Source organism: Megascapheus bottae, chromosome 3, assembly GCF_031878675.1.
Source record: "Megascapheus bottae isolate mThoBot1 chromosome 3, mThoBot2.hap1, whole genome shotgun sequence".
Taxonomy (NCBI): domain Eukaryota; kingdom Metazoa; phylum Chordata; class Mammalia; order Rodentia; family Geomyidae; genus Megascapheus; species Megascapheus bottae.
Genome location: NC_143511.1, coordinates 28,858,182 through 28,884,254, shown reverse-complemented (window position 1 = coordinate 28,884,254; position 26,073 = coordinate 28,858,182). Strand labels below are relative to the sequence as shown.

General features: G+C 42.4%; 1 protein-coding gene across 1 annotated transcript in view; it reads right to left on the bottom strand.

The window, feature by feature from the left end:
- Positions 1 to 20,924, bottom strand: part of Rcl1 (RNA terminal phosphate cyclase like 1) — a 38,587-nt gene extending 17,663 nt beyond the window's left edge. The window contains exons 1-5 of the mRNA XM_090329722.1: positions 20,721 to 20,924; positions 11,489 to 11,560; positions 7,909 to 8,084; positions 4,408 to 4,482; positions 2,134 to 2,258 (exon numbers count right to left, since the gene is read on the bottom strand). Of these exons, the coding sequence (XP_090185848.1) occupies positions 2,134 to 2,258; positions 4,408 to 4,482; positions 7,909 to 8,084; positions 11,489 to 11,560; positions 20,721 to 20,856 (584 nt within the window). The 5' untranslated portion in view covers positions 20,857 to 20,924. The remainder of the gene's footprint in view (positions 1 to 2,133; positions 2,259 to 4,407; positions 4,483 to 7,908; positions 8,085 to 11,488; positions 11,561 to 20,720) is intronic.
- Positions 20,925 to 26,073: the final 5,149 nt, after the last annotated feature.

Here is a 26,073-nt window from a genome sequence, read left to right as displayed (position 1 = left end):
AAAAAAAAAATTCAACAGATCTGGATTTAAAACACATCTTCCAACTGGGCATTGGTGACTCAATCCTGTAATCCTAACCACTGAAGGGATTAAACCAGAGGATTGTTCAAAAGATGGTTCAAAGTCAGTCCTGGCCAAAAAACAACAACAAAAAAAAAAGTCTGTGAAACTCTTATCTCTGATCAATCTCCTATACACACAAAAAAAGGGCAGAGATGTCAGTTATGGCTCAGGTAGTAGAACTTCAGTAAAAGAAGCTCAGAGACAGCACCTGGGCCCCTAACCCCAAGTCTGGAACAAGAAAAAAGAAATCTTCCTTTCACCCTTTCAGGGACAGGGAAACCAAGGAGGATAAGAGAAGAGGGAGAGCATGGGAGTTGGTGAGAGACTGACAAGGAAAGAAAACCAGGTTGTCCAACAAATCTTAACTTACACACCATTGATCCCAGCTACTCTGGAGATGGCCAGAAGGACGACAGTTTGAGGTCAAGACCTTATCTCAACCAACAAACTGGGCAAGGTCGTTTGTGCCTGTGGTCCCTACTTACACAGGAGGCCACAGGCGGGAGGACCACAGCCCAGAGCCAGGAAGCTCCAGGTTAAAATCAGAAACCCTATCCAGAAAATAACTAAAACTAAAAAAGGGAGAGGAGGAAGAAGACACAGTTCAAATGGTAGACCACCTGACTTGCTATTTTCAAATTCTAGTACTACTAAAGAGAAAAAAAAAAATCCCAACGCACCGTCCTATTCAGCCTTTATTCTGTCTTCGTCATTTAACATTTATGCACGGAATCATGAGCTCTGGGACAGCACCATAAAACTTTTCTCCCTCCTGCCCATCCCCCCTGTTAGGTAACAGGGAAAATCAGAGTGGGTGGCATTTAATAAAAGGTAACTACTGTGCAATACCAGCTGTTGAAAGGAGCCAATACCAACTCCCTCCCAGATGCTGGCCAGCCAATCTGCAGAATTCAAGAGGGAAAAGATGGCAGTGGGAGGGCGGGGGGGAAAGGGGGTGTCAGTTAAAATCACAGTTCTCCCAACTTGAGCCCTCTTACAAAAAGAAAAAAAGGTCACCAAGTTACCCCAACAGTCACTCAGCCTCACACCAAAAGAAAGAAGAGAGGAAGGGGTGAGGGAGGGAGGAAAGAAGGAAAAAAGGGTACTACAGAGTATAAAACTAAAGACTTTTCCAAAGGCAGATCTCTGGGAGGTTTTTTGCCTCGAGGCTCCAAACCTGGCAAAAAAGGTGATAATTCAGCCTACATTCCTTTGAGGTGCTTGTTCAAGAGGGCAGTTCTGCTGACCAGTAGCTGGAATGCTGGGCCTCTGGACAGGAGACTGAGCAAATGTGGCATGTTGACTTTCCTGGCAAGCTGAGAGGAAGCTTCTACCAGTGAGAGGCACCATGGATCGTTCAGGTGTTCTATCTGGGCCTCAGGAAGGAGGGGTGTGGGCTATGCTGGCTCACCTCTTATAGATGCAAGGTTCCAATTCTATTGCCAGGAGAAACCAAGCTGTACCTAAAGGGCCCAGGTGACTGGTCTTCCAAACTGTAGGTACTCCTCTACAAAACCCCCAAAGCAGCCATGTCTCGGGAGCACCCTCAAAGGATCCTTCACAAGACTTGGAATGAAGGGTGCAATTACCCCAGTACAGTGGCCAGCCTCCAGGAGAGCCTGTGGTACTGAGGTGAAAAACATTGAGAAATTCTTTGTAAGGTGGACACAAGGCAACAACCATAAGGTCCAAAGTCATCCCAGGCAGGAAAGTCCATGAAACTCTTACCTCCAATTAATCACCAAAAAGCCAAAAATAGAACTATAGCTCCAAGTGGTAGAGTGATAGCCCTCAACACAAAGCTCAGTGCCCAGGCCCTGAGTACAAACCCTAGGACCAGCACGCACGCGCACGCACACGCGCACGCGCGCACACACACACACACACACACACACACACAATCATAAATAAAGCATTATATTTGAATTCATAGTTATGATCTCACTGTTTTAAAAACATTCCCAAGATTATACTCTCAAATGAAACCGTGCTAGGAAGAAATAAAGCTATTAATTGAGTCATTCCCATCTGAATGAGACAGAAAAGAAGAAAACCCAATACAAAGGATACGCCATTCCTCTGATTCGTTTGATTTTTCCTGGATCCGTGAGCTGAATAGGCTTTAGGACCTTCCTTACAGGACAAGAGAAAACCACTTCACCACCTCCTCCGGGAGGCATTCCTCGTCGTACAATCTGGACAAAATGGAAGAGTGGGAGGTGAAGGGGCTGGTGAGACAAGGGCACTACAAAGCAAAGTGGAGTCCTCGGATGCCAGACTGGGGAAAGTTTCTCCATGGCTCTTCTCTTTTAAGCCCTTCAAAAACAGCAGTGTCTTAAATCAGCTGCAAGAGGAAGCAGATCAAAGAGGCTTCCTCTTTACCTATAGAAATGGGCCACTTCACCACCTGGACCTGTTTGTTCAACCTAGTTTGTCAGGAGATTCTGTTTCTTAACCACAGGAAATGCACTATTCTCCTATACAAATCACTCATCTATCAAAACTCTCTATTATACCCCAAATTTCTTCTGTTTAAGATTATAAATTGAGTCAGGCATCGGTGACTCATGCCTATAATCCTAGCTACTCAGGAGACTGAGATTTGAGGATCATAGTTTGAAGCCAGCCTAGGGAGGTAAGTCCATAAAACTCTTATTTCCAATTAACCATGAAAGAAGTTGGAAGTAGAGCTGTAGCTAAGTGGCAGGAGTGCTAGCTTTGAGTTTAAAATTAAAAAAAATAAAATGAATTGAAAAGGAGAGGTGGGGAGTGTGGCCTAGTGGTAGAGTGTTCACCTAGCATGCACAAAGCCCTGGGTTTGATTCCAGGGTAGCACATACACAGGGGAAAAAAGCCAAAAATGGTACTGTGGTTCAAGTGGTAGAGTGCTAGCCTTGAGAAAGCCCAGGGACAGTGCCCAGGCCCTGAGTTCTAGCCCAAGACTGGCAAAAAAAGAAAGAGAAAGTTCCCCAGGCATAGTGATTCACACCTTTAATCCTAGCTACTCAGGAGGCTGAGATGTGAAGATCACAGTCCAAAGCTAGCTCAGGCACAAAAGATCACTGAGACTCTTATCTCTAATTAATCCCTAGTAAACCAGAAGTGGGACTGAGGCTCAAGGGGTAGGGTGGTAGCCTTGAGATGAAGAGCTCAGAGATAGCACCTAGGCCTAGAGTTCAAGTCTGCAACGGACATACAAAAAAAAAAAAAAAAAAAAGAGAGAGAGATGGTATTAGCATAATGGATTGATATGATTTTCTTCCTTTCAGTAAAGAGATAAGGGGCAGATGGATGAAGAAAAGAAGAGAACAAAAATCAAAAATGTAGACAAGAATTTAATTATACTCTACAAAATTAAAAGTGAGGGAAGGGGCGGGCTAAGGAACAATGAGTGAGAATATTCAAAGGGGTGACAAGGATCAAGATATTTAATACTCCAAGACATGTGAAAGGGTATCAATGTACGTGAATTAATGCACCTTCTATCTGGCAAATATCATGTAACCCTTTTACTAATTACAATAAAAAAAAATGCAAAAAAAAAAAAAAAAAAAGCTGGAAGTGGTGCTGAGGCTCAAGTGGTAGAGCTCTAGCCTTGAGAAAGTCCAAGGACAGTGCTCAGGCCCTGAGTTCAAGCCCAGGACTGGCAAAAAAAAAAAAAAAAAAGATATATAATACTTATGGATGTGGTGCTATGGCTCAAAGTGGTAGCTTTGAGCAAAAAGAGCTCAGGGGCAATGCCCAGGCCCCAGGTTCAAGCTCCATGACTAACACAAAAACAAACAACAACAAAAACACCATGCTAATCATATTCATAAACTGCTTTGTTACATGGCAATTCCTTTAAGATAATAAGAAACAGTTAATAAGTATTTATATTACTTGTACAAGGTGAGAAATACTGCAGTTTCTAGAAACATCCAGACTGGAAGCTCCTGAACATATGTTACACGGATGATCTACATGCTTGGAGAGGCGGTAGAGTCCCAATTCTTGTTGCTGAAGAATTGTAAAGAGGAGGGAAATGCCACAAAGTATAACATGGTTGTTGGCCGCTGTCATTACTACTAAAGGGTCCCCTTCAGTTGGAAATCAGTAGTGTCTGGTTTGTCTAGTTGATAAGCTCTGTGAGGGTTCTGGGTGCTCTGATAAATGGTGACTTCAAATATTCCTCTCCTTCTGATAAATGGTGACTTCAAATCTCTCTCTCCTTCTGATAAATGGTGACTTCAAATCTCTCTCTCTCTGTCTCTCTTTCTGTCTCTGTCTCTGTCTCTCTCTCTCTCTCTTTCAAATAAGTTAAAAAAACGTTTGATACTTATACAGAAAGCCAGCAGCTCATACCTTTAGCTCGAATGATTCTCCATCAATCCCAAACTGTTTCAACAAAGGGAGCGCTGTTGCCTTAAGAACATCAACCTAGAAATTATTACAGGAAAGAAAAAAAGAAGTTCACACTGTTAAAACAGTCCCAGAAGCAAGTGAGGCTGAGCAACCACAGTTTGTTAAGAAGGAAAGAAAGCTGGCTTTCAACTGCTCTGCCCCGAATAGGCCTAAGGCAGGGAGGGGCTGGGGGGCCGCTCAGCCTCACCTTCCTCACTGATCACAAGGACCTGCCCTGCCTTGAAGACATGGGAGGCACCATGCACAGCATGGAAAACACTGATTAATTCACATAGAAAACTGACCTGGCCCTCGCTCGTTCTCGTTTTCTTCTCTAGTTATTCTTTTTCTAAGATGCCCTTTTCATGGTTAGAGCTGGGGGCACACTGAACCTAGGCAAACCAAATGAAGTATTCAATGTGGATCCAGGTACAGGTGGTGTTTCTATGTGAATGTAAGGGTGAATGCGGCGAGGACAAACCCCAAGGTACATGAAGGAGCACAGATGCCCAACTTCATTTCAGACCGTGTTACCTGTTTCTGTTATGTCTTTCTTATTCACTTCTTAGGTCTTCCTCATAGGATACACACATGACACTTCAATCATATATACCCAACAACCCAATGAATGTTGATGAACTACATCCGGGAAAGAGAATTACTCCTATACCTATTCCCTAAGGAATGGGACATTTCCCTTTGAAACCTATCAGGCAGCACTGTGGACAGGTGTCACAGGACAAGCCCATCGTCCTGGCTCTGCTGCTAATTTATGCCCAGTCGCAAACAAGAAAATCACAACTAACTGAATTTCCTTGTCTGTAGTTTGTCTCCAAGCTGCCAATAATCCTAAGATGGTAATTCAATAGATAATAATGCCACAAGGCTTTAGAGCAGAAGACAGGCTCTACATAAATATACAGGTATCAGAAAATAAACCAGTATCATAAAAACTTGTAAAACCCTGAAAACATGTTCAGACTAAGTCAGTTGTAGCAGGAATAGTAACCAGGAAAACTTATTAAAGATTTTGTTTTTCTGGTTAAGATTTCAATTAAATATTAAAACTAATTACATCCCATATTTAAGCAAGCATCACTTAACAGTGATGTGTTCTGATGCATCATTAAGCAATTTCATCCTTATTTGAACATCATATCCAGTCCTTATATAACTTGCATGTAATAATCTTGAGTGCACCATGTTAAATCAATCTCCACACAATTACCCTACACACCCTTACTGACTGTAGATTTCGTTCCTCTAGTAACCCTATGGTTTGAAGGTCTGCTCCAAAACTCCTGCTGAAAAATATTTGCCATTATAACATTTTTAAGATGTGGCAATTTTAAGATGTCAGTAAGTTATCTTGTGAAGAGATAGATTAAGGTGATTATCTTGGAAGTGGGCTCCTGAGAAAAAGATGCATTTGATAAAAGGATGCTTTGTCTCACCATTGTGATACCCTGGTACTACATTAAGACACAGAACAAAGGCTTTCACCAGAATCTGGGAGAATTCCCAGTCTCCAGAAGTATAAGAAATAAATTGTAGACTAGAAGCATGGTTCAAGTGGCACAGCAATTGTCCAACAAGTGCAAGACCATGAATGAGTTCAATCCCCAGTATTGAAGAAGGAGGAAGAAGAAGGGAGAAGGGAGGAAGGAAGGGGGAGCGGGGGGAGGAGGAGAAAAAGAGTTTCTGCTTTATACCTTACCTAATCTCAGATATTTTGTTATAGCAAAGTAAACGAGGGAAGATGGACTAGGACACTGGCACTCAGCCCTTTTTCTCATACTTCTATCAGGACCCAGGGTAACTCTGCCTTACTCACTCCCCAGCTGTGTTTACAGCTGCCCATGGTATGGTAATGAAGTTTTCTAAGGTCAGAATCACTCCTGGTATTCATCCTTGAATGAAGAGCATAGCGAGGGGCATGAACTGACCGGAAACCCACAGAGGAAGCTTGAAGTGAAGATAACACTGGATGAAGATGTTCTTCTTTATCTAGACACACCACCAGTCTAATACGCATTATTTCTATTTCTACAGGCAGGGGAAGTTCAAGGGCATGTTTAACAAGGCTATACAGTCAGGTATCATTTCAATCACATAGTAATAAATGCAGATGGCAAAAAAACCCCAGATTTGTTCTTTAATGCTGTGCTTAAAACATACCTTTTTTGAACTTAAGTGATGTGTCACTGTGTTAACATGTGAAACTTAAAAAACTTATTTAACTGCCAATCAAAACCATTTTTAAAGATTACCGGCCATTAGAATATAAAAGTGGGATACAATGTGCGAGTTTTCCCATCACAGAAGGTACATGGCACTCCGTGCAATCTAAAAATGGATCTAAAAACCATGCAATTTAAAATGGACCACAGCACTTCTAATCAAAGGGCCCATTTTCTGGAACCATCTAGAAAATGCTAAGGGGAAAAAGCAATCACTTAATTTAAAATTATAAACCACTCATGCAACATTCCCCTAAGGATAAAAATTTCAGATATTTCACTGTTTTCAATATTCTAGAAGGGAGAGTTTACTCAGTTAATTTTCCAAGAATATAGAGGTAACTCTACAAAACATCTTAACTACCTTTAGACCTCAGTGGGTATCTTTGTAAAGAACAGCAGTTTTAGCTTGGGGCTCACTGGGCCACTCCTAGGCCCATCCCAGGTAGGACTACACACTTCACAGGTGACCTCAGAAGCTGTCCATTTTATGGGCCACGACATGTGTCTGCAGTGGTAAAAGCAAGGTTTCCCCTTCCTTCAGGACTTCAGGGCCGTCAGTTTTACACCTCCTCATACCGTGAAGTATCCCTCCCTAGGGGATGTCCAAGACTGGCACAAAATCAACTGTGGTGACTAAGATGAAAATTGCAATTCGATATTAAACTACTGTCCCCCTATATGCAGAAAATTTAGCATGCTTAATAAGAAGCATACTGATATCCACAATCTACCAAAGCTCCCTATCGTTATGCCTTTCTTTTTCTTTTTTCTAACTCTGAAACCGCTCTCCAAAGATGAAGAAAGGCCCTGAGCTCATAACTGAAACCTGGATAAGTAAAGATGATACTGTGGCACTGCCAAGAAATATGATTTCCCACTTAAAACTTTGATCTGCTGCCCTCTAGCCTGAGCTCTCACACGACCTTAGAGAAATCTCCATTCACCCAGTACAGCCAGGCAGAGCCATCTTTCATGTCAGACATAGTGAAATGGCCAGCAGCTGCTCTGAAGGTTCCTAGACATAACAATGGAAGGTGCCTTGATGGAATGCTAGCAACCCTCCCCAAACTGATGATTACCAGTCACCTAAAGTGCATTAACCTCTAAGAGTCAGGTAAAAAACAGAAAGAGCATGCTCAAAACAAAACTAAGAAACTGGGAAGGAATAATAGACAAAAGGGGGTGGGGACTCACTCCACAGTTCGGCCTCAATACTCACTGAAGGATCCACCTGGTCATTAGTTACTCCTCGAAGAACTATTTTTAATGGGTGCTTCATAAATGGAGCCAGGCAAAGAAGTCCTTCTAAGTAATAGCCAATGCTTCGAAGGACGCTACAGTCATGTTCCACAGATCCACCATATAGAAGGCCAGGCTGATAATACAGTGTTGTTCCTTAAAGAGGAAGAAAAAAAAAACAAAAACAAAAACACAAGCAGATACAGCAGGAACAAAACCAAGTGTCACAAGGCAATGAAGGCAGTGAGCTGTTGCCAGAGGAAAATCTGACAAGGGCATCCAACTGAGTTCAAAATGCCATTCCTGAGAGCCACACTCCAAAAGCTGACTCACTACTGTCAAGCCTCTGTAACAGTAATAAACCGTGAGTGTAATTTAATAGACAGTAATAAATTAAAACTCTTCCTAAGCCATCTAAGTTGCCAAAGTCACAGCAGGGCACAGAACAGGATTCCTGTAGGTACCCACGCCTCCTGGTGGCACTATCTCAGTGCTGACCATAGGTGGTCTTAAATCATTCTACCAGCAGCCTGTATCCTCTAGGCCCTTGAAATGAGTATTCACACTTTCTATTTGCCAAACAAGATCCCCAGGAAAAGCCAGGACTTTATGGCATTCCATGCCATTCGTTGTAGTCATCTCAATTTAGTATTAGTAAATGGAAAGATCTCAGATTATTTCATGGCATTGGTGGATGTTCTTCATTATCTGTACTTACTTTCTTCTCTGATTATATATTTTTTTAATTGTGTGCTAGTGTTGGGGATTGAACCCAGGCCTTTTTAGCCTTGCTGGCTTTTTCAGCTCAAGTCTGATGCTATACCAATTGAACCACACTTCTGCCACCATCTAAAAAGTTTCTTACTGGTCTTACATATGGCATATATGACCAGAAAATAAAATAATCTGCCTTCTTAATCACTAAGGAACTTTTTGTTTTCTTGTTTTTTTTTTACTCTTGGCCCAGTGCCCATGGCTCATATTTACAATCCTAGCCACTCAGGAGGCAGAGATCTGAGGAGTGCAGTCAAAACCAGCCCAGGCAGGAACGTCAGTGAGCCTCTTATCTCCAACTGACCACCAAAAAGCTGAAAGTGGAGCTGTGGCTCAAAGTGGTAAGTTTCTAGCTTTGAGCAAAGGAAGCTCAGTGACAGTGCTTAGGCCCTAAGTTCAAGCCCCAGGAAAGAAGCCAACATATGAGAAAGGCCAGAGACTTGTAGAACACAGGTATAAAGTTCATAGAGTCAACCATACGAAGTTTGCCATGGTCTCTTGTAATATAAGAAATGTATCATAAGGGCCAGGAGCATGGCCTAGTGGTAAAGTGCGTCCCTAACATGCACTGGGTTCAATTCCTCGATACCACACACACAGAAAAAGCTGAAAGTGGTGTTGTGACACAAGTGGTAGAGTTCTAGCCTTGAAAAAGCTCAAGGACAGTGCCCAGTCCTGAGTTCATACCCCAGGACGTACACACACACACACACACACACACACACACACACACACACACACAGAGGTGTATCGTAAGTAGTAGTTACATCAATTATTTATTACCCACCCAAAAAGCCCACAGAAGTATGGTGGTAGACTAGTTCCAGCGGCAAGGAAAGTTCTGAGGTACTCATGCTACTGAAAAGAACTCTGGTTGCAGAACAACACAAAAAGCATGATCCTATCGATGGGTTGGTTGGGTCTATGCAGGTGCCCATGTAAGCTAATGCTGTAACACTGGCTATCCCAGAAGGGTCTTTAAAAAAACATAAATAAAAAGTAAGCCTGATTCAAAGGAACATAGGCTCAATGGTTTCCCTCATTTATCATAATCAGTAGAAACCTTGGGCTCTCCTAGCAGAGATTTACAATAGAGCAAAACCTAGATACATAAGGCCATATAGCATGATGCTAAATGAAAGGACCTCTAGGATATAGAAACAAAAGCCACATAATGAGTGATTGTTGTCCTTAATGTACTATGTTATCTCTCATCTCTTTTGCTGTCCCTTGGTTATCTCATATTGTTACAGTATCTCACTTTGTTATCTGATATATTGAATATATTTGTATTTGGTTATTTGAAATTGGATAGGGAAGGGGGGAAAACAAAGTGAGGGGTGGGGGTGGAAAATGGGCACCAAGACACGAGAAAGGCTATCAATGTATGTGAATTAATGCACCTTCTATCTGGTGAATATAATGTAACCCTTCTATTAATTACAATAAAAATATATGAAAAAAAACAAAGAACAAAAACCAAAAAACAAAACAAAACAAAACAAAAAAAAAACAAGACAAAACAAAAAAACCTGGACATGGTAAGTTCTACAGGACTATAGACACTCACAGTGAGTCCAAAGGAAGTTATTCGTAGGATCACAAACGTTCAATAATTGTACGTATATACTCATATAAAATGATGTTTATTGAAATAAACATCCTCCTTTGTCATTGTTTTTTATTTCTGTACCTTTTGCCTTGTACCTAAATTTCTGTTTGGGGTAGGGCAAGAGAGAACAGAAATGTTGGGACAAAGGCTGAACAAAATACAGCAGTGATACTCACTAGCCACTATGTCAAAAACAAATAATACAACTTGTCAGGGAGGGCAGTCAGAAAGGAAAAACCAGGAGAAAATAAGGGAATAAGTGATACTGTTAAAAAAATATGTACCCATTACCTATCAACTGTAACCTCTGAATATTACCTTTACAATAGCAATAATATTTTAAAAGTACAAATAAAGAGAAGTGAAGGCATTTTCACATTTTATGCATCTATTTGTACAAATGTATTTAAAAAATAGATTTCAGTACATATAAATTTGCTGTAAGAACTCAATATGATAGCACAAATAAATGGACTTTGAGAAGTGCTGAAATGCTATACATATTTTTCTTTCTTTTGTGCTAATACTTGGGCTTGAACTCAGCTACTCAGTAGGAATAGTTAGACTCTGATGTCTCGTGGCTCAGTGCCAACCCTGGCAGGAAAAATCCATGAGACTCTCATCTCCTATAAACTTTTAAAGAGTCAGGGATAGTACCTGTGCCCTCAGTTCAAGCCCCAGGATAGGTTCCTGGGGCCCCTTCCCCAATCCTCCAAAAAAAAAAAAAAAGAAAAGAAAAGGTACTGACTTGTCAGTCATCTGACAAATTTCAGTTATTTGCCTTCCTTAAATCATGTGAATGCCACTTAAACTGGGAGATTTCATGTTAACCTCTGGACAATCACATAACAACAGTAGAAACTAATTAGGCCTTTCCACCTGAATTGGTATTTTAATAAGTTTAATTATACTATTCATTCATGGACTTCTCATGTTAATCCCAAAGGTACTTCCACAGGTATTATCAGACAATGGCTTATGTGCACAAAGTGACTAGTCAAAATTCTCAACATAATACAGCATTTATTCCACTAAAAAGGGAAACAGCAAATTGGTGGAGTGGCTCAAATGGTAGAACATCTGTTTGGAATGCACAAGACTGAGTTCAAATGCTGCCAAAAAGTGAGAAATGGAAGGGAGGGGGTTTACAGGACTGGAACGAAAATGAGCTTACCTGTTTGGTTTATTTCAATTCGAGAGCCATTAGTTATTTTGTCCAACAGCCTTATGAAGCTAGCTTCAAAATCTGTGCGAAAAAGGAGAAATGCATTGGTGTGAGGTTAAGGAATCATTTCCAGACAGCACATCTGGTTCAGAGTCTACAGGAAAGGATAGGTTACTTCCAGCATCACATCTGGGTTTTCTTCTGGAATTGGCTGAGGAATCTGAAACAGTGAGAAGCACTATCTAGAATATGTGGTTAGTGGAACTGCTAGAAATATTACAGCTTTCATATTTCACACAAAATAGCAACTCCACCAGCAACCTAATGGAATGCTAACCTCAGGATGGCCAAATAAGATAGAAACAGCAGAAAATAATTAAGTTTTAAATTAACCCCCCCCCCCCGCTCCAAATTGAAAGGGGAAATTAAATGGAAGGCCATTAAGTAGAAATTAAATGGTGCTTCACAGACAGGAAGATATACTCTCTAACTAGTTTTTTTTTGTTTTATAGGAAGAAGGTGCTGCATCAGAGTGCTGCTGGCTCACACCTGTAATCCCTAGCTACTCAGGAGCCTGAGATTTGAGGATGGTTCAAAGCCAGCCTAGGAAGGAAAGTCCTTAAGACTCTTATCTCCAATAAACTACTCAGAAAATCTGAAAGTGGCACTATGGCTCAAAGTGGTAGAGTGTGGTCTTGAGCAAAAAGAGCTCAGGACAGGCCCCAAGTTCAAGCTCCACAACCAACAATATCCACTCCCCCAAATACGTAAGAGTAATATTATATTGAAGCCCTTTAAGAAAACAATGAGGTTTTGTCATTGTGGCACTTGACCATAGGGACAGGCCCTGGGTTCTTTTTTGCTCAAGGCTAGTGATCTATCACTTAAGCCACTATATCATTTCCAGTTTTCCTGGATGTTAATTTGAGTGAGATAAGAGTCTCATAGTCATGCCTGCCTGGGCTGGCTATAAACCGTGACCGTCAGATTTCAGCCTCCTGAGTAGCCAGGACTACAGGTGTGTGCCACCAGTGTCCACCACTCTATTTAAATGCACAAAACAAAAAACGAACTTAATCATAAGCTTCACTTGAAGACTATGTGAAGTTAACTTTATATAAAATGGCTATACTTCGTTGTTCAAACTTCCTTCAATTGCATTTATAAATAAGACAGTTCAGCATAAAGTACTTGTTCTTTAAGAGAAAAGGAGGGAAGAAGGAAACAAGAATGCAAGAGAATCTATTTTCTGAAAGATTAAATGGAACAGGACAAACTAATGGTTGTAACAAAATAATATGTCCTCTGACATATATTCCATCAAGCTCAGTGCATATACACACACATACTGCTGCACAGGAAGGCCAGCTCTCCTGTCATTAAGAACACTGGAACTGCCTGACACTTCCAGACAGGTTCCCCTCCTGTAATAAACCAGCACAGATCTCAATGGTCACCTAAACAATTCTCATCTACCTAGTCTGTCACTTAGCACGGCTTCTTGCCAAAGTAAATTCTGCAATCTGTGCAAAGAGCACTAGGTTGGAAGTCAGAGAAACTCCATTAGACCTCAAACTAAATAAATAAAAATGGCTAATACTTAAGCCTTTCTGTCATTTAAGCCTCATCGGTAATGAATGTCATGTGCACACTATCAACAAACCTACCCTGGCCAGCAAGTGACAGGTAGGATTTAGGACTAAAATTGTCCTTAAACTAAGTCCATACTTTAACCACATCATGCCATTAGCTTGTTCCTAGTCTATCTTCTCTATTCCCCCTCCCTCCCTTCTTCCCTCCCTCCCTCCCTCCTCCTCCTCCTTCTTCTTCCCCCCCCCCCCCCCCCCGTGTGTGTGTGTGTGTGCGCATTAGTCATGGAGCTTGAATTCAGAGTTTGGTTGCGAAGTTTCTTGCCCAGGCTCTCTTTGATTTGTGATTGATCCTCAGATCTCAGCCTCCTAAGTTGCTAGATTATAGGCATGAGCCACCAGTGCCTGGCTCTATTTCTAAACGAAGCCAAACACTGGCTTCTAGAAAAGCACGATCAGTTTTAAATTACAAGCAGTGACCCACTGAAGGATCTTTCAGTCCACTTAATGGATCCTAATCAACACTTCTTTTTAAGGAAACTAGAATGGAATGGACAGACTCCCCCACGTTTGCCATTTAATTTTACTTTCCCGCAAAGTGGAAAATTTCAGAAGTAAACCATTTCTTTCCCTTCTGTCTACGATAGGAATCTTTCCTTATCCAGCATTATCCAAACCATACATCCTTCCTAGACCCATTTGCCACTTAGGAGACACTTCAGTTATAGCAGATTCAGTCATGGTACTCCAGTACTTCTGTTCAATTAATCTTTATTTTACTTAAAAATATCCCCAGAGCACAAGGGTATGACACTAGAAATTTGGACAAACCAAAGAGAAGATGACTATCATTAAGTATGCATGGGGGAAGGGGAATACAGCTGGGTGTAGTGGTGCTTAATTCCAACATGTGGGAGGCTGAAGCAGGAGGATCATGAGTTCAAGGCTAGCTTGGGTTACATAGTTGAGTTCTAAGCAACTTTAGGCTACATCTCAAGAACAATGTTCAACAAAAAAAATGTACCCCTACCTCATGTATGTAACTGTAACCCCTCTGTACATCACCTTGACAATAAAATTTTTTTTAAAAAAAAAGCAGCCAGGCACTGAGGTTCACGCCTGTAATCCTATTTATTCAGGAGGCTGAAATCTGAGAATCTCAGTTCAAAGCCAGCCTGGGCACTAAAGTCCGTGAGACTCTATCTCCAATTAACCATTAGAAAACTGGAAGTGGTGCTGTGGCTCAATGGTAGGGTGGTAGCCTTGAGCTGAAGAGCTCAGATACAGCAGAGTTCAAGAGAGACCAGGCCCAGAGTTCAAGCTCCACGATGGAACCCCCCCCCCCAAAAAAAAGAAAGAAAAAAGGTAAAATAAAACAAAACAATAATGAAACAAGGAATTCCTGAGTACTATGTAGACACAGTTTAAAGTGTCATGGGGGTCATGGAACATATTCAGAGTAACTGTATATACTAAGATCACTGGCTGGTCAATTGGACATTTATTATATGCATATAATAGGTTGTGGGATAAGTAATCCCATTACAAAAAATTTTTTAAGACAACTACACTTTTGAGCTGAACTAAGATTATGTCTCTGGTCTTTTTCTACAGAATAGTCTATATCCTTAAGATGATAAGAAAAAAACTAGACATAATCTCCATCAAAATACTACTTCAACCTAGTTAGGTTTATAGTAAATAGAAGGTACTCTGCACCCAAAGAAAGAGGGAAAGAATTAGGGAGGGAGAAAGGAATGGGAGGAAGAAGGAGGAAGGGAGGGAGAGAAAGGCAGAGGTAGGAAAGAGGGAGGTAAGGAGGGAGGGGAAAGAAAAGAAAGAAGAGGAGGGAGGTAAGGAAGGAGTGAGAGAAAGAAAGGGAAGGAGATGAAGAGAAAGAAGGAGGGAATAAGGGGAGGGAAAAGGAGAGAGGGAGAGAAAGAAAGAAGGGGGAGGGTAAGGAAAGGAGGAGGGAGGGAGGAAGGAAGACCTTATTTTTCAAGCTTTTTAGGTACCTAAATGAGAAAGGAACAAATATTTACAAATCCAGACTAAAATTAAAACACATACCCATTACAGCTGAGGACAGAAAAACCAGCAAAGCAAAAAAAGTATTATGTTAGAAATGCTTTGCTTTGTTTTGCAATCCACAGGGACACTTAAGCATCAACAGTCAGAAATGCTCAACAAGAACTAGAATAGGAAGGGAACAGACACCTAAAGAGGCCTTCACAAGACCATCCCAGGTCAGTCAACAAGCATTTCCAATGTAGTATTTCAAAGAACCACACTCCAGCTAGTTTTAGTCCTACCAACAGTGAAAATAGAGCTCCATCACGTGGCACAAAATAGATCTTAAATTCACCAAATAATAGTAAGAGCCAGGTCCTAAAACTTCTTTAAGCCAAGATGCAGAGTTCCTTCCCCACTCACGTTCCTTACATGTGGACCCTTTCCCCTTCAAGAAAGCTCACAGGGTAGAAAATCTCACAGATCTAAAAAATGAGGGAAAAAGGAGGTTCCCGACCCCAAAACAAGTTTGCGATGTTGTGTAAGAATACATAGGTGGGCCGGGAGTTTGGCCTATTGGTAGAGTGCTTGCCTAGCATGCATGAAGACCCAAGTTCGATTCCTCGGTACCACATACATAGAAAAAAGCCAGAAGTGGTGCTGAGGCTCAAGTGGTAGAGCTCTAGCCTTGAGAAAGTCCAAGGATAGTGCTCAGGCCCTGAGCTCAAGCCCAGGACTGGCAGGGGGTGGGAAGGAGGGAAAGAATACACAGGTAATAAAGGTACAGAGTTGAAGTGCATGCCATGCCTTCAGTGAGGACATGGCTACCACTTGGTAGCCAACAGTGGTTGACAGGTATGAAAGCTGGCAAGGTTCTACTTTGTAACTTGGATGGAGTTTACACAGATATCCACTTCACAGTTATTATTTTAAGCAATGTTCTCATATTTAAATATGCTTTTAACTATTGGGACCCTCAACCTGATGAGTCCTTAAATACTAGTTCCCATGCCCAGAGCTTTCCCCCCCTCCTTTCCCAGATGAGGAAGGATAAAACACAAGAATGATGTCTTAAAGAGTCAGCTAAAGTAAAGCCTAGCAATCTTTACTTTAAAAACAAGGATTGTCAGTAATTCTAACACTTCAAAGGACAATTCTAGCACTGAGGCAGGAAGATCTCAAGTTTGAGCTCAGTCATATAGCATCTAAACCAGTGGGCTTGCCAAGTCCACTGCTTCTCCAGTTCCCAGAAACAATTTTTTTCATGGAATTCTTTTCTATTTAGACTTGACCTTCCATACAGTCCCGTGAGTCAAATGAATTCCTCAAGACATGGGCCTTATGATATTCAGAGACAGAAGTACTCGGGACAGTGCTTTATAATGCTGATGAGGAAAGTATAATAAAGGTTACTTTAAAAAATGGAAGTTAGACCGAGGAAAATATGCCTCCACTGGGAGCTGACAGAATTCTCAATGTATGTTTAACTCAGAAGCTATCTATATCTTGGTGTCTGATCTTCAGCAAAATGACATTTCCTCTTTAATGTCAAGTAGAATATAATGATACAGTATAATTGGCTCTCACTATGTAGCCCAGGATGGCCTAGAACTCAAGACCCTATTGCCTCAGCCTCCAGAGGGATGAGATTATAGGTGTATACCACCATGCCCAATGTGAATATGTCAACTGCCATAAGTATTCCAGCATCAATTTTAATATTCAATTTTTTTTTTTGGTGGGTCATGGGGCTTGAACTTGGTCTGGGTACTGTCCCTGAGCTCTTCAGCTCAAGGCTACCACACTACCCTTGAGCCAAGCCCCACTTCCCAGTTTTCTAGAGGTTAATTGGAGATAAGTCTCAGTTCCTTTTGTGCCTGGGCTGGCTTTTAACCTTGATCCTCAGATCTCAGTCTCCTGAGTAGCTAGGATTACAGGCTTGAGACCCTGCGCCCAGCAAGTCTCTAATCCTTAATTACCATCTTAATTACAACCTCTCTGGATAGTTTTCTTTAACAAATGACATGAACTCTGAGTCTGACCTGTCTATCTACTTCCTCACAGTTTTCTACTGTTTTGTTTTGTTTTGATTTGCTTTGCAATAGCATCTCTCCTCTCAGTAAGCTGCACAGGCTGTCCTCACATTTTGTATGTGGTCCTCACTGGTCTTGAACTCATGTCTCAAATTTCCTACCTATTGAGATAGATATGCACCACCACACCTAACTGTTGGTCAGTTGTCTTACTAAATACCACAGGCTGCTATTCCTAAATAAGGATATGGGAAAACAAAGGCTTTAACTACTAAAATACAGTTGTTTTCAACAGCAGCAAAAGTGACATTCTGAACAGAATTATGATGGGAGACTATCTTGCCTTGTAGGATATTTAGCAATATACTGGTCTCTGCCTATTAGATGCCAGTAGCAAAACACTTCTGTTTGAGATCATCAGAAAGGTCTCTAAATACTGCCAAATGTTCTTTGGGGAACAAATACACCTCTAGCTGAGAACTACTGCATTATAAAAAGTACATACAATAACCAGAACTAGTCTTCTAAATGAAAAGATAAAATTCTCTTTAAATTTTTGTAGTTTCCATACAGAAACAGGAACAGATTCAGGATATCAGAGCAGCACTTTACCCAGGAAGAACAAACTACATCTAATAGTCATCAGTACCAGGGATTGAACTCAGGGTCTCATGTGTGCAAAGCCGGCATTCTATTCCTTGAGCCACACTTCTAGCCCCTTGTTGTGTTCCTTACTCTCAAGGTAGGGTTTCAGTTTATGCTCTGGGCAGTCTGGACTGTGTTCCTCTTACTTGTGCTTCCCCAAGATAACAAAGGTACAGCACTGCTCCCAGCCACTGAGTGAGATGGAATCTCAAAACTTTTGTGCTTGGCAGTCTTCAAACTGTGATCTAACTCTGTCTCCCAAGCAGCTAGGATTACAGGCTTAACCCACCATACTCATCTCACCCACTACAATAGTATTAGCTTTCATCATAATCCTACCCTACACAAATGAAAAGAAGTGGAGCCTAAGGATTTATCTAAGGTCCAAGAACTAAAAGCAAAAGCGAGACCATGATTCAATCCAAGGTCTAATACTAAACCCAAACTCCTAATCATCAAGCTGTTATGACCATGACAACTTTTACCATGGTGATATAAAGAAAATAAAGAACATCTTTACTTAAGAACTGCTTCCTTCGCCTATCAGGATCCTCACTCCATCCTACCTATTAATACAGAAAAAGATCCGCAAAGTTTTCCTTTTTAACTTACAGGAAAGTCTCTTCGCTGAACTCTACAGAGTTCCTGAGCCAGACTTGGCTTTTTCTACTTTAAGTTACTCAAATTCTTCCTGCACAGATGGCAAACTCCTGAAGAGCATATCTCATGCCTTTCAAAAAACCTTGCACATACAGGTTCCATAAAGTTTTATGGAAAGAATGGTCCTAAGGCAGAAGACCTCCCATAAAAGGCCTATCCCCTGAAGTCCACGTCATGGAAGATGCTTTTGCACTTTGGGGAGATGTGATCCTTTTATCTGACCAGAGACTTCACTGAAGATTTTACTGGATATTACCTGAGTTGTTTCCAACTCTCATAATCTGAGTCTAAAAGAGACAACTAGCAACACACCTGTTGGTTCTATCTTACATCAAGCTACCAAGGGCTCACAACTTTCTATTGCATAGCAATGTATTTGTTATTTAAAAAAAAAAAGTCTCCATCCTAAGGCACCTCTATTTCAAATAACAACAAAAACCTCCCCAGCGTTCATAGAAAATAGAAGTCCTTTTTGTATGCTTTCTATGGACAAAGTCTCTAGATTAATCTGGAATTGAAAAATGAAAAATATCAATTTGAAAACTAATCAATTACTTTTCACTAGGGCCAGACTGAAAGAAAGAGTGATAAATGGTGAAGGAGAAACACTGCACACATCTCTTAGTGGTCTCTCCTTAACTTGCTCAGCTTTTCCTTCCTTCCCATCTTCCCCTCCCTCTTCCTCCCTTCTTTCTAAGAGAAGATCGATCAGGTAGGCTGCATATATTTGAGCATCCTTGTCACAGCCTCCAGAGTGCTAGGATTACAGGTGTTAATTACCACACCCAGCTTTCCACATCCAGTTTTTAAGTAGTAGAGCACAGGAATTACATGGACAAGCTTTTCCTGTCATCAGGGCTCTCATCACTATACATGAGATCTCATGGTTCCTTCCTGCCCAGTCTTCTACCTTCATCAACTGACAAGACAGTCTACCTTCCTTTAAAGAAAGGCAGAAATAGTAGACCGCTGGTGGCTGACACCTGGAATCCTAGCTACTCCCTACTGCATACGTTAGATTTGAGGACTTGAGGTTCAAAGCCCACCTGAATAGGAAGGTCTGCAGGACTCTTATCTCAAATTATCAGCAAAAAGCAGGAAGTGGACCAGTGTTTAAAATGGTAGACCACTAGCCTTGAGCAAAAAAGCTCCCTGACACCTCCTAGGCCCAGAATTCAAGCCCTAGTACTGGCACCAAAAAGACAGGGGGAGGAAGGAAGGAAGGAAGGGAGGAAGGGAGGAAGGGAGGAAGGGAGGAAGGGAGGAAGGGAGGAAGGGAGGAAGAAGGGAGAGGAAGGGAGAGGGAAAGAGAGAGTGAGACGGAGGGGGTGAGAGGGTAAGAGAGGGGGAGAGGGAGAAGGGGAGAGGGAGAAAGAGAAAAAAATAGAACTATTCAAAAGAAATGTATTCAGACAGATAGCCACCTAATACAGGAGCCAGAGAAAAGTTGAGTATATACTGACCCAAGGAAATTTCTAGGACTAACCACACACCCTTGGTTTTCTTTTTTTCCTTTTAAATGATTCACTCACTGTTGGGGGGAAAAAAAAAAAGCAGTAATAAGTTTTTAAAGACATAGGCCTATCATTCCAGGGACCAGCCAAAAACCAAAGCTATTATGATGTAGTATTGACACTTACATGTGGTTTATTATTATTATTATTATTATTTTGCTGGTCTCTACCTCTATGGGGCAAGAAGTGAGCTTGCAAAAATCTACAGTGTCTTGCTTTCCTGAAGTGAAGACAAGTAGGCCTACAAAGTGACAAACCTATGTCAAAAGCTTCTCTCCTGGGTCTATCAATCACAGTCTCCGATGAAAACAAATACAGATACTATATAACACATATGTGTGTGTGTGTATATATATATATTTATATATATATATTAAGTCTTAAAATTCACACCCAAGGAGAGAGGCTCGAGGGTCAACCAAGAAGAAATGCTAGCGCAGGGGCGGTCAGTGTTGCTTTTGGAGCCAACCAGTGGTATTTCTCTCCTCCCCGTCCCTCTCCCGCTGCCCTTTTCTCAGCTCCGTGATCACATTTCGATCCCACACACCGTTTTCCCTCCTTTTGGAGTGAGGTTTACGGCTGAAGCAAAAAGAAAAGAAAAAGCACTGAGAGGCGACGCGAGAGGGAGCTGAGATTTGTGGCCACCACACGTCAGGCTGGAAAACGTGTAGCTGTTTACCACCAGCGCCCCCGAAGTCGCCCGGGGGCCCTCGACGGCCTCCCCCGCGCGCCGGCCCCCGCCCTCCCGGTCCCCTCTCCTCCCCCGGGCCGCCCACCTCCGGTTGGGTACCTCGGAGGCCCGGGCTGTCGTCTCTGGCTCGAATCTTCCGGATCTTGACGGGGCGGCCGCTCAGGGTGGACAGGACCAGCCGCTGTCGTAAGAAGTTGCACCCCGCGTAGCTGAGGGAGTGCGTCTGGGTCGCCATGTGCGCGCCCGGACGCCGAGGCACCGACCACCCCAGCCCGGGGACTCCGCGACTTCGGATGGGGCACGAGGGACGCGACCCCCGCCAACCTCCCCCTCCTACCCACCCCCCTCCCGCGACGACCGTGACGGCCCCGGGCGGCCGCCCTTCAGTCCCGCAGCCCCCGCCGGCCCTCCGCGCGTCCACGTGGTTTGGAACAGGAAGACGGAGAGACCAGACACCGGGGTCAGAGGGGAGCGGGGCGGAGCGAGTGGCCGCCTTCTGCTTCCCCCGCCCTGCGGTGGAGAGGGCGGGAGCGGGGCGGGCGGACGAATGCTGCGGAACACGCTTTCTATTGGTTATCTCAAGATCAGGGCGGTGCCTGTTCCGTGCTACCATTGGCTCAGGCTGGAGCTGGGCGGTGCCAAGATCGCGTTGAATTGGCCAGTAGTGGAAATGGGCGGAGCCTAGGTCCCCGGCAACAGCGCGCCAAGTGGGAGGGAGGCGGGGCGCGCACCCGCTTGCCTGGGAACCCTGGCGCGGAGCTGGCTGATCGGGTGCGGTGGTGATACACTGGCAACAGAATATTCAGTCTACAAGATAAACATGAAGACATGGGAATTGCCTAGCTGAACCATTCTGCAGGGGGCTCAGAGACAGCTCGGTGCCGATCTCTGATACACAGGCACGTGCAGGAAGGATGATTCGCAGCTGCATCTGCCTAGGCGGTGCAGAGGAGTGTCCCTGTTTAGCCTACTTCGGGCATTTTGCAGAAACCGGGTGTTGGCTAGCCTAGGAGTGTGTCTGGTTTGGATGAGCCTTGGGGATATTTGAGAGATGAGAAGCTCTTTGTCCACAGCCTTTTTGTTCATTTACTTGTTACAATCCTATTTCTTTGCTCTCCTTTAATCCCGTTGAGGATTCTCCAGGGTTAGAAATAAATGTAACCTTCTGAGTGTATCCTACCATTTAGGACTTGACTAACTGAGACGTTTCATCTTCCTAAAGCTTCATTTAAATTGTTTCAATAAATCTTTTGCAGCCCTCGCTAGAATTTTGACAGAAACCTAAGAGACATTGAGCAGCCAAGTGACACTCCAGACGCTAACATTCAGAAATGGTAAGACAGGCATGTTTTATAATCATCGGGTTAGCTCACGCAAAAAAAAAAAAAAAAAGTTCTCAGACTGTGTCAACCAATAAAAATCCAAGCAAAGAAGTACACCTGTTAATCCAGCTACACTGGGAAGTGTAAATAGGAAAGTCATGTCCACACCTCTCTGGGCAAAACAATGAGATTCTATCTTTAAAAATAAACAGAACAAGGGGCCTGGAGTGTGGCCTAGTGGTAGAGTGCTTTCCTAACATGCACGAAGGCCTGATTCGATTCCTCAATACCACATACATAGAAAAAAGCCGGAAGTGGTGCTGAGGCTCAAGTGGTAGAGCTCTAGCCTTGAGAAAGTCCAAGGACAGTGCTCAGATCCTGAGCTCAAGCCCAGGACTGGCAATAAATAAACAAACAAACAAACAGAACAAGCCAGGTGCTGTGGCTCACACCTATAATCCTAGCTAATCAGGAGGCTGAGATCTGAGGATCAAGGTTCAAAGCCAGCCCAGACACTGAAGGACCTGAGACTCTTATCTCCAATTAACCTCTAGAAAACCGGAAGTGGGGCTGTGGCTCTAGGGTAGGTCGGTAGCCTGGAGCAGAAGAGCTCAGGGACAATGCCTAGGCCCAGGGGGCAGAGGGTAGCCTTGAGCTGAAGAGCTCAGGGACAGCACTCAGGCTGAGTCCAAGCCCCTTGACTCACAAACAAACAAAACAGCTAGTCATTGCTCTGTAGTGTGGCTCAAATCTATAAACCTACTACTGAGGAGGCTGAGTTCTGAGGATTTGGGTATGAAACCAGCCCAGGCAAGAAAGTTGATGAGATTTATCTCCAATTTGCCAGCGAAAAGCTGGAAGTGGAGCTGTGGCTCAAGTGGTAGAGTGCTAGCCTTGAACAAATGTCAGGCTCAGTTCCCAGGCTCTGAGTTCAAGCCCCAGGATTGGCACAAAATAAAATACAATAAACAAACAGAATCAAAGAGCTGTAGGTATGGCTCAAGAGGTAGAGCACCTACCTTGCCAGCATGAAGCTCTGTGTTTAAACCCCACCACCACTTCACCCCACACACACCCACACACAAGGGAGATTTTTTTTTTTTTTTTTTGCAGCTCAGTGAATAGGAGAGTCAAGTTAACAAAGGTGAGACTATATTCTAAGGACAGAAAAAAAAAGCATCAGAAATCAAGAAAGAAGTGATAGGAGAGCTAAAAGGCATGGGGAAATGGAAACAGAAAAGTACACAGTAGGGCATAATTCCATGAGAGAATCTGGGAGCTGTAACCATGGGGTAATCCAGGTGGCACTGGTAACAACAGATTAAAAATCTTAGCACAGGGGGCCGGGAGTTTGGCCTAGTGATAGAGTGCTTGCCTAGTATGCACGAAGACCTGGGTTCAATTCCTTGGTACCCCACATACATAACAAAAAGCCGGAAGTGGTGCTGAGGCTCAAGTGGTAGAGTGCTAGCCTTGAGAAAGTCCAAGGACAGTGCTCAAGCCCTGAGCTCAAGCCCAGGACTGGCAAAAAAAAAAAAAAAATCCTAGCACAGGAGAAACCCACAGTTTAAATATAATATAGGGATTTGGTCTGGCAAGAATGAGTACTGCATAGCACGTTAGAATTAAAGAGGAAATCCATACCTGGACACACCAGTGATCCCAGCTACTTGGGAGGACAAGATGTGAGAATCATGGTTTGAAGACATCCACAGCAGGAAAATCCATGAGATTCTTATCTCCAGTTAACCCAGAAGACCAGTGTGGCTCAAAGTGGTAGACCGCTAGCCTTAAACGAAAAAACTCAGGTCAGTGCCCAAGTCCTGAGTTCAAATTCTGTGATCCATAAAAAAGAAAAGAAATCTACCTTTTGAAAGAAGAAGGAGTGCTACCAAAAAAAAAAAAAAAAGTTGTCATCTTGAGAGGAGGCTAAGAGTTTGAGATTGAACCACTTTGGAGACCTGAAGACAGATACAAGTCAGGGAACTTGGGAATATGCAATCACAGGATGTGGGTGGGAGGTGGTTATGAGATGACTGTGGAGGAGAGGATCAGACAAGACAATGAGTTCAGAGTAAAAGGTATTATAGATCAGATTCAATTTGATTTATGGTCTAACAGAACATTACAGAATAGTCTACCTAATAATCTACCCAGAATAAACATTCTCCCAGCAGCTCACAGAGCATTCTCCAAAATAGATAACATTTTACCCATAGTAAGTCTTTAAAAATACCAAAAAATGATTTCTTCTGTTTTATTCAATTCTAATGAAATAAAGCCAGAAATTAATATCAACTGAAACCACAGAAACTACAAACATATGGATACTGAGCAAAACACTTTTTAATGATCATGGATTTTTTTAAGCAACCAGAAGGAATATGTAAAAATTCCTAGAATAAAATGAAAATGAAAATGCCAGTCGACAGAGCCTTTATATACAATACCCCAGAAGAAGAAGAAGAAAAAAAAACAACCCTAGGAATAAACTTAACCAAGGACAATTTTCCTCAGCTTTAGGTCAGCAGGGGTTGAATTGCTTTCATAGTAGCCTATACACCCAGCATCCCCTGCCGTCTGAAGCCTGTAGCTACTTCTTACCAAAGTAGCTTATAAGCCAGCTACCCCAGAGCCTGGCATCAATTGTGTGATGATGGGAGAAAAGCTGTCTATACACCACCAATGAACCCTTGAAGAATCTTTAACAACGACTCTGTCAATATTATGCTGAATCTAGATACAACTGGACCAGAAGATATAGCTGACAGAGCTGGCCCAGGACTGACAAAGAAAAGAAAAGAAAAAGACATACATGGCAGATTGCAGTCCATGTACTAGTCACAAACAGGTGAATTCTTGCTTTTGTGTGTAAGCCAGTACTGAGGCTTGAACTCAGGGCCTGGGCACTGTCTCTAAAAGCTTTGTGTTCAAGGCTAGCACTCTACTCCTCCGAGCCACTGCTCTACTACCAATTTTCTGATAATTACTTGGAGGTAAGAGTTCCATGGACTTTCCTGCCCTGGCTAGTTTTGAACTGAGATCATCAGATCTCATCCTTCTGAGCAGCTATGATGACAGGCGTCAGGCCCCAGTAGCCAGTCACCAGTGTGTTCTTAATTTACTTTTCCCTAAGGTGTCTCGAATCATTTGAAAATGTCCTTGCAAAGTGGTAGCTGAAAATGGGATGCCTTTGTTCCAACTCTTCCATCATTCTAGGAGCAACAAAACATGATGCCAAGGATGATGAAGATACAAATAAGACACAGAAGACACAGCGAATGCCCACCCTCTTCCTTCATCGGAAGGAGACAAGTGCACTACCTGGGGTATTCTGCTTCCACACAGCAAGGTCTTGGGGTTTTAGGAAGTATCCCAACAGTCCTTTGGCCCATTTCTCATTTAAAAAAAAATAATAGTAAAAGAAAATTGCCTGCCATTAGAAATGTTTGAGTCCCTCCTTCTTGGCTTTCTCATAGAACCTTTGTATATTTTTCTCAAAAAAATAAAATAGAGCCTTTACATCTAATGCCAAGTTTCTGTTATGGATTAATTTTGGTTCTTCAGACCATTTTGAGCCAATCAGTAACTTCATGGTTTTGATTTAATGTAAGAATTTAAACTCACATTCGATTAAAATTTAGCTCTAATGTCACACACACACACACACACACACACACACACACACCTCTAACCAAGGAGGTAAAAGGTCTGTACAAGACAAACTATAATGAAAAGAAAGAAAGAAATTAGAGAGACTAGAAACTAGAATAATCTCCCATTATGTGGGGGTTGGCAGAACTAATATGAAAATGATCACACTGCCAAAAGAAATCTCCAGATTCAATGCAGTTTCCATGAAAATCCCAATGACATTCTTCATAGAAATAGAAAAACCCTTCTAAAATTTGTACTTAAACATAAAAGGCTCCAGATAGGCAAAGAAACTTTCATCTTTATTCTTTTTTTTTAAGTTTTTGTGATGCTGGAATTTGAACTCAGGGCCTCACATACTTGTTATCCAGGCAGCTCTTTTGTGGGTTGGTTATGTTGACATATTATCTCACTTTCTTCTTGGATTGGCCTGGACTACTGTCTTCCTATTTGTGTTTCCCAGTGTCACTGGGTGA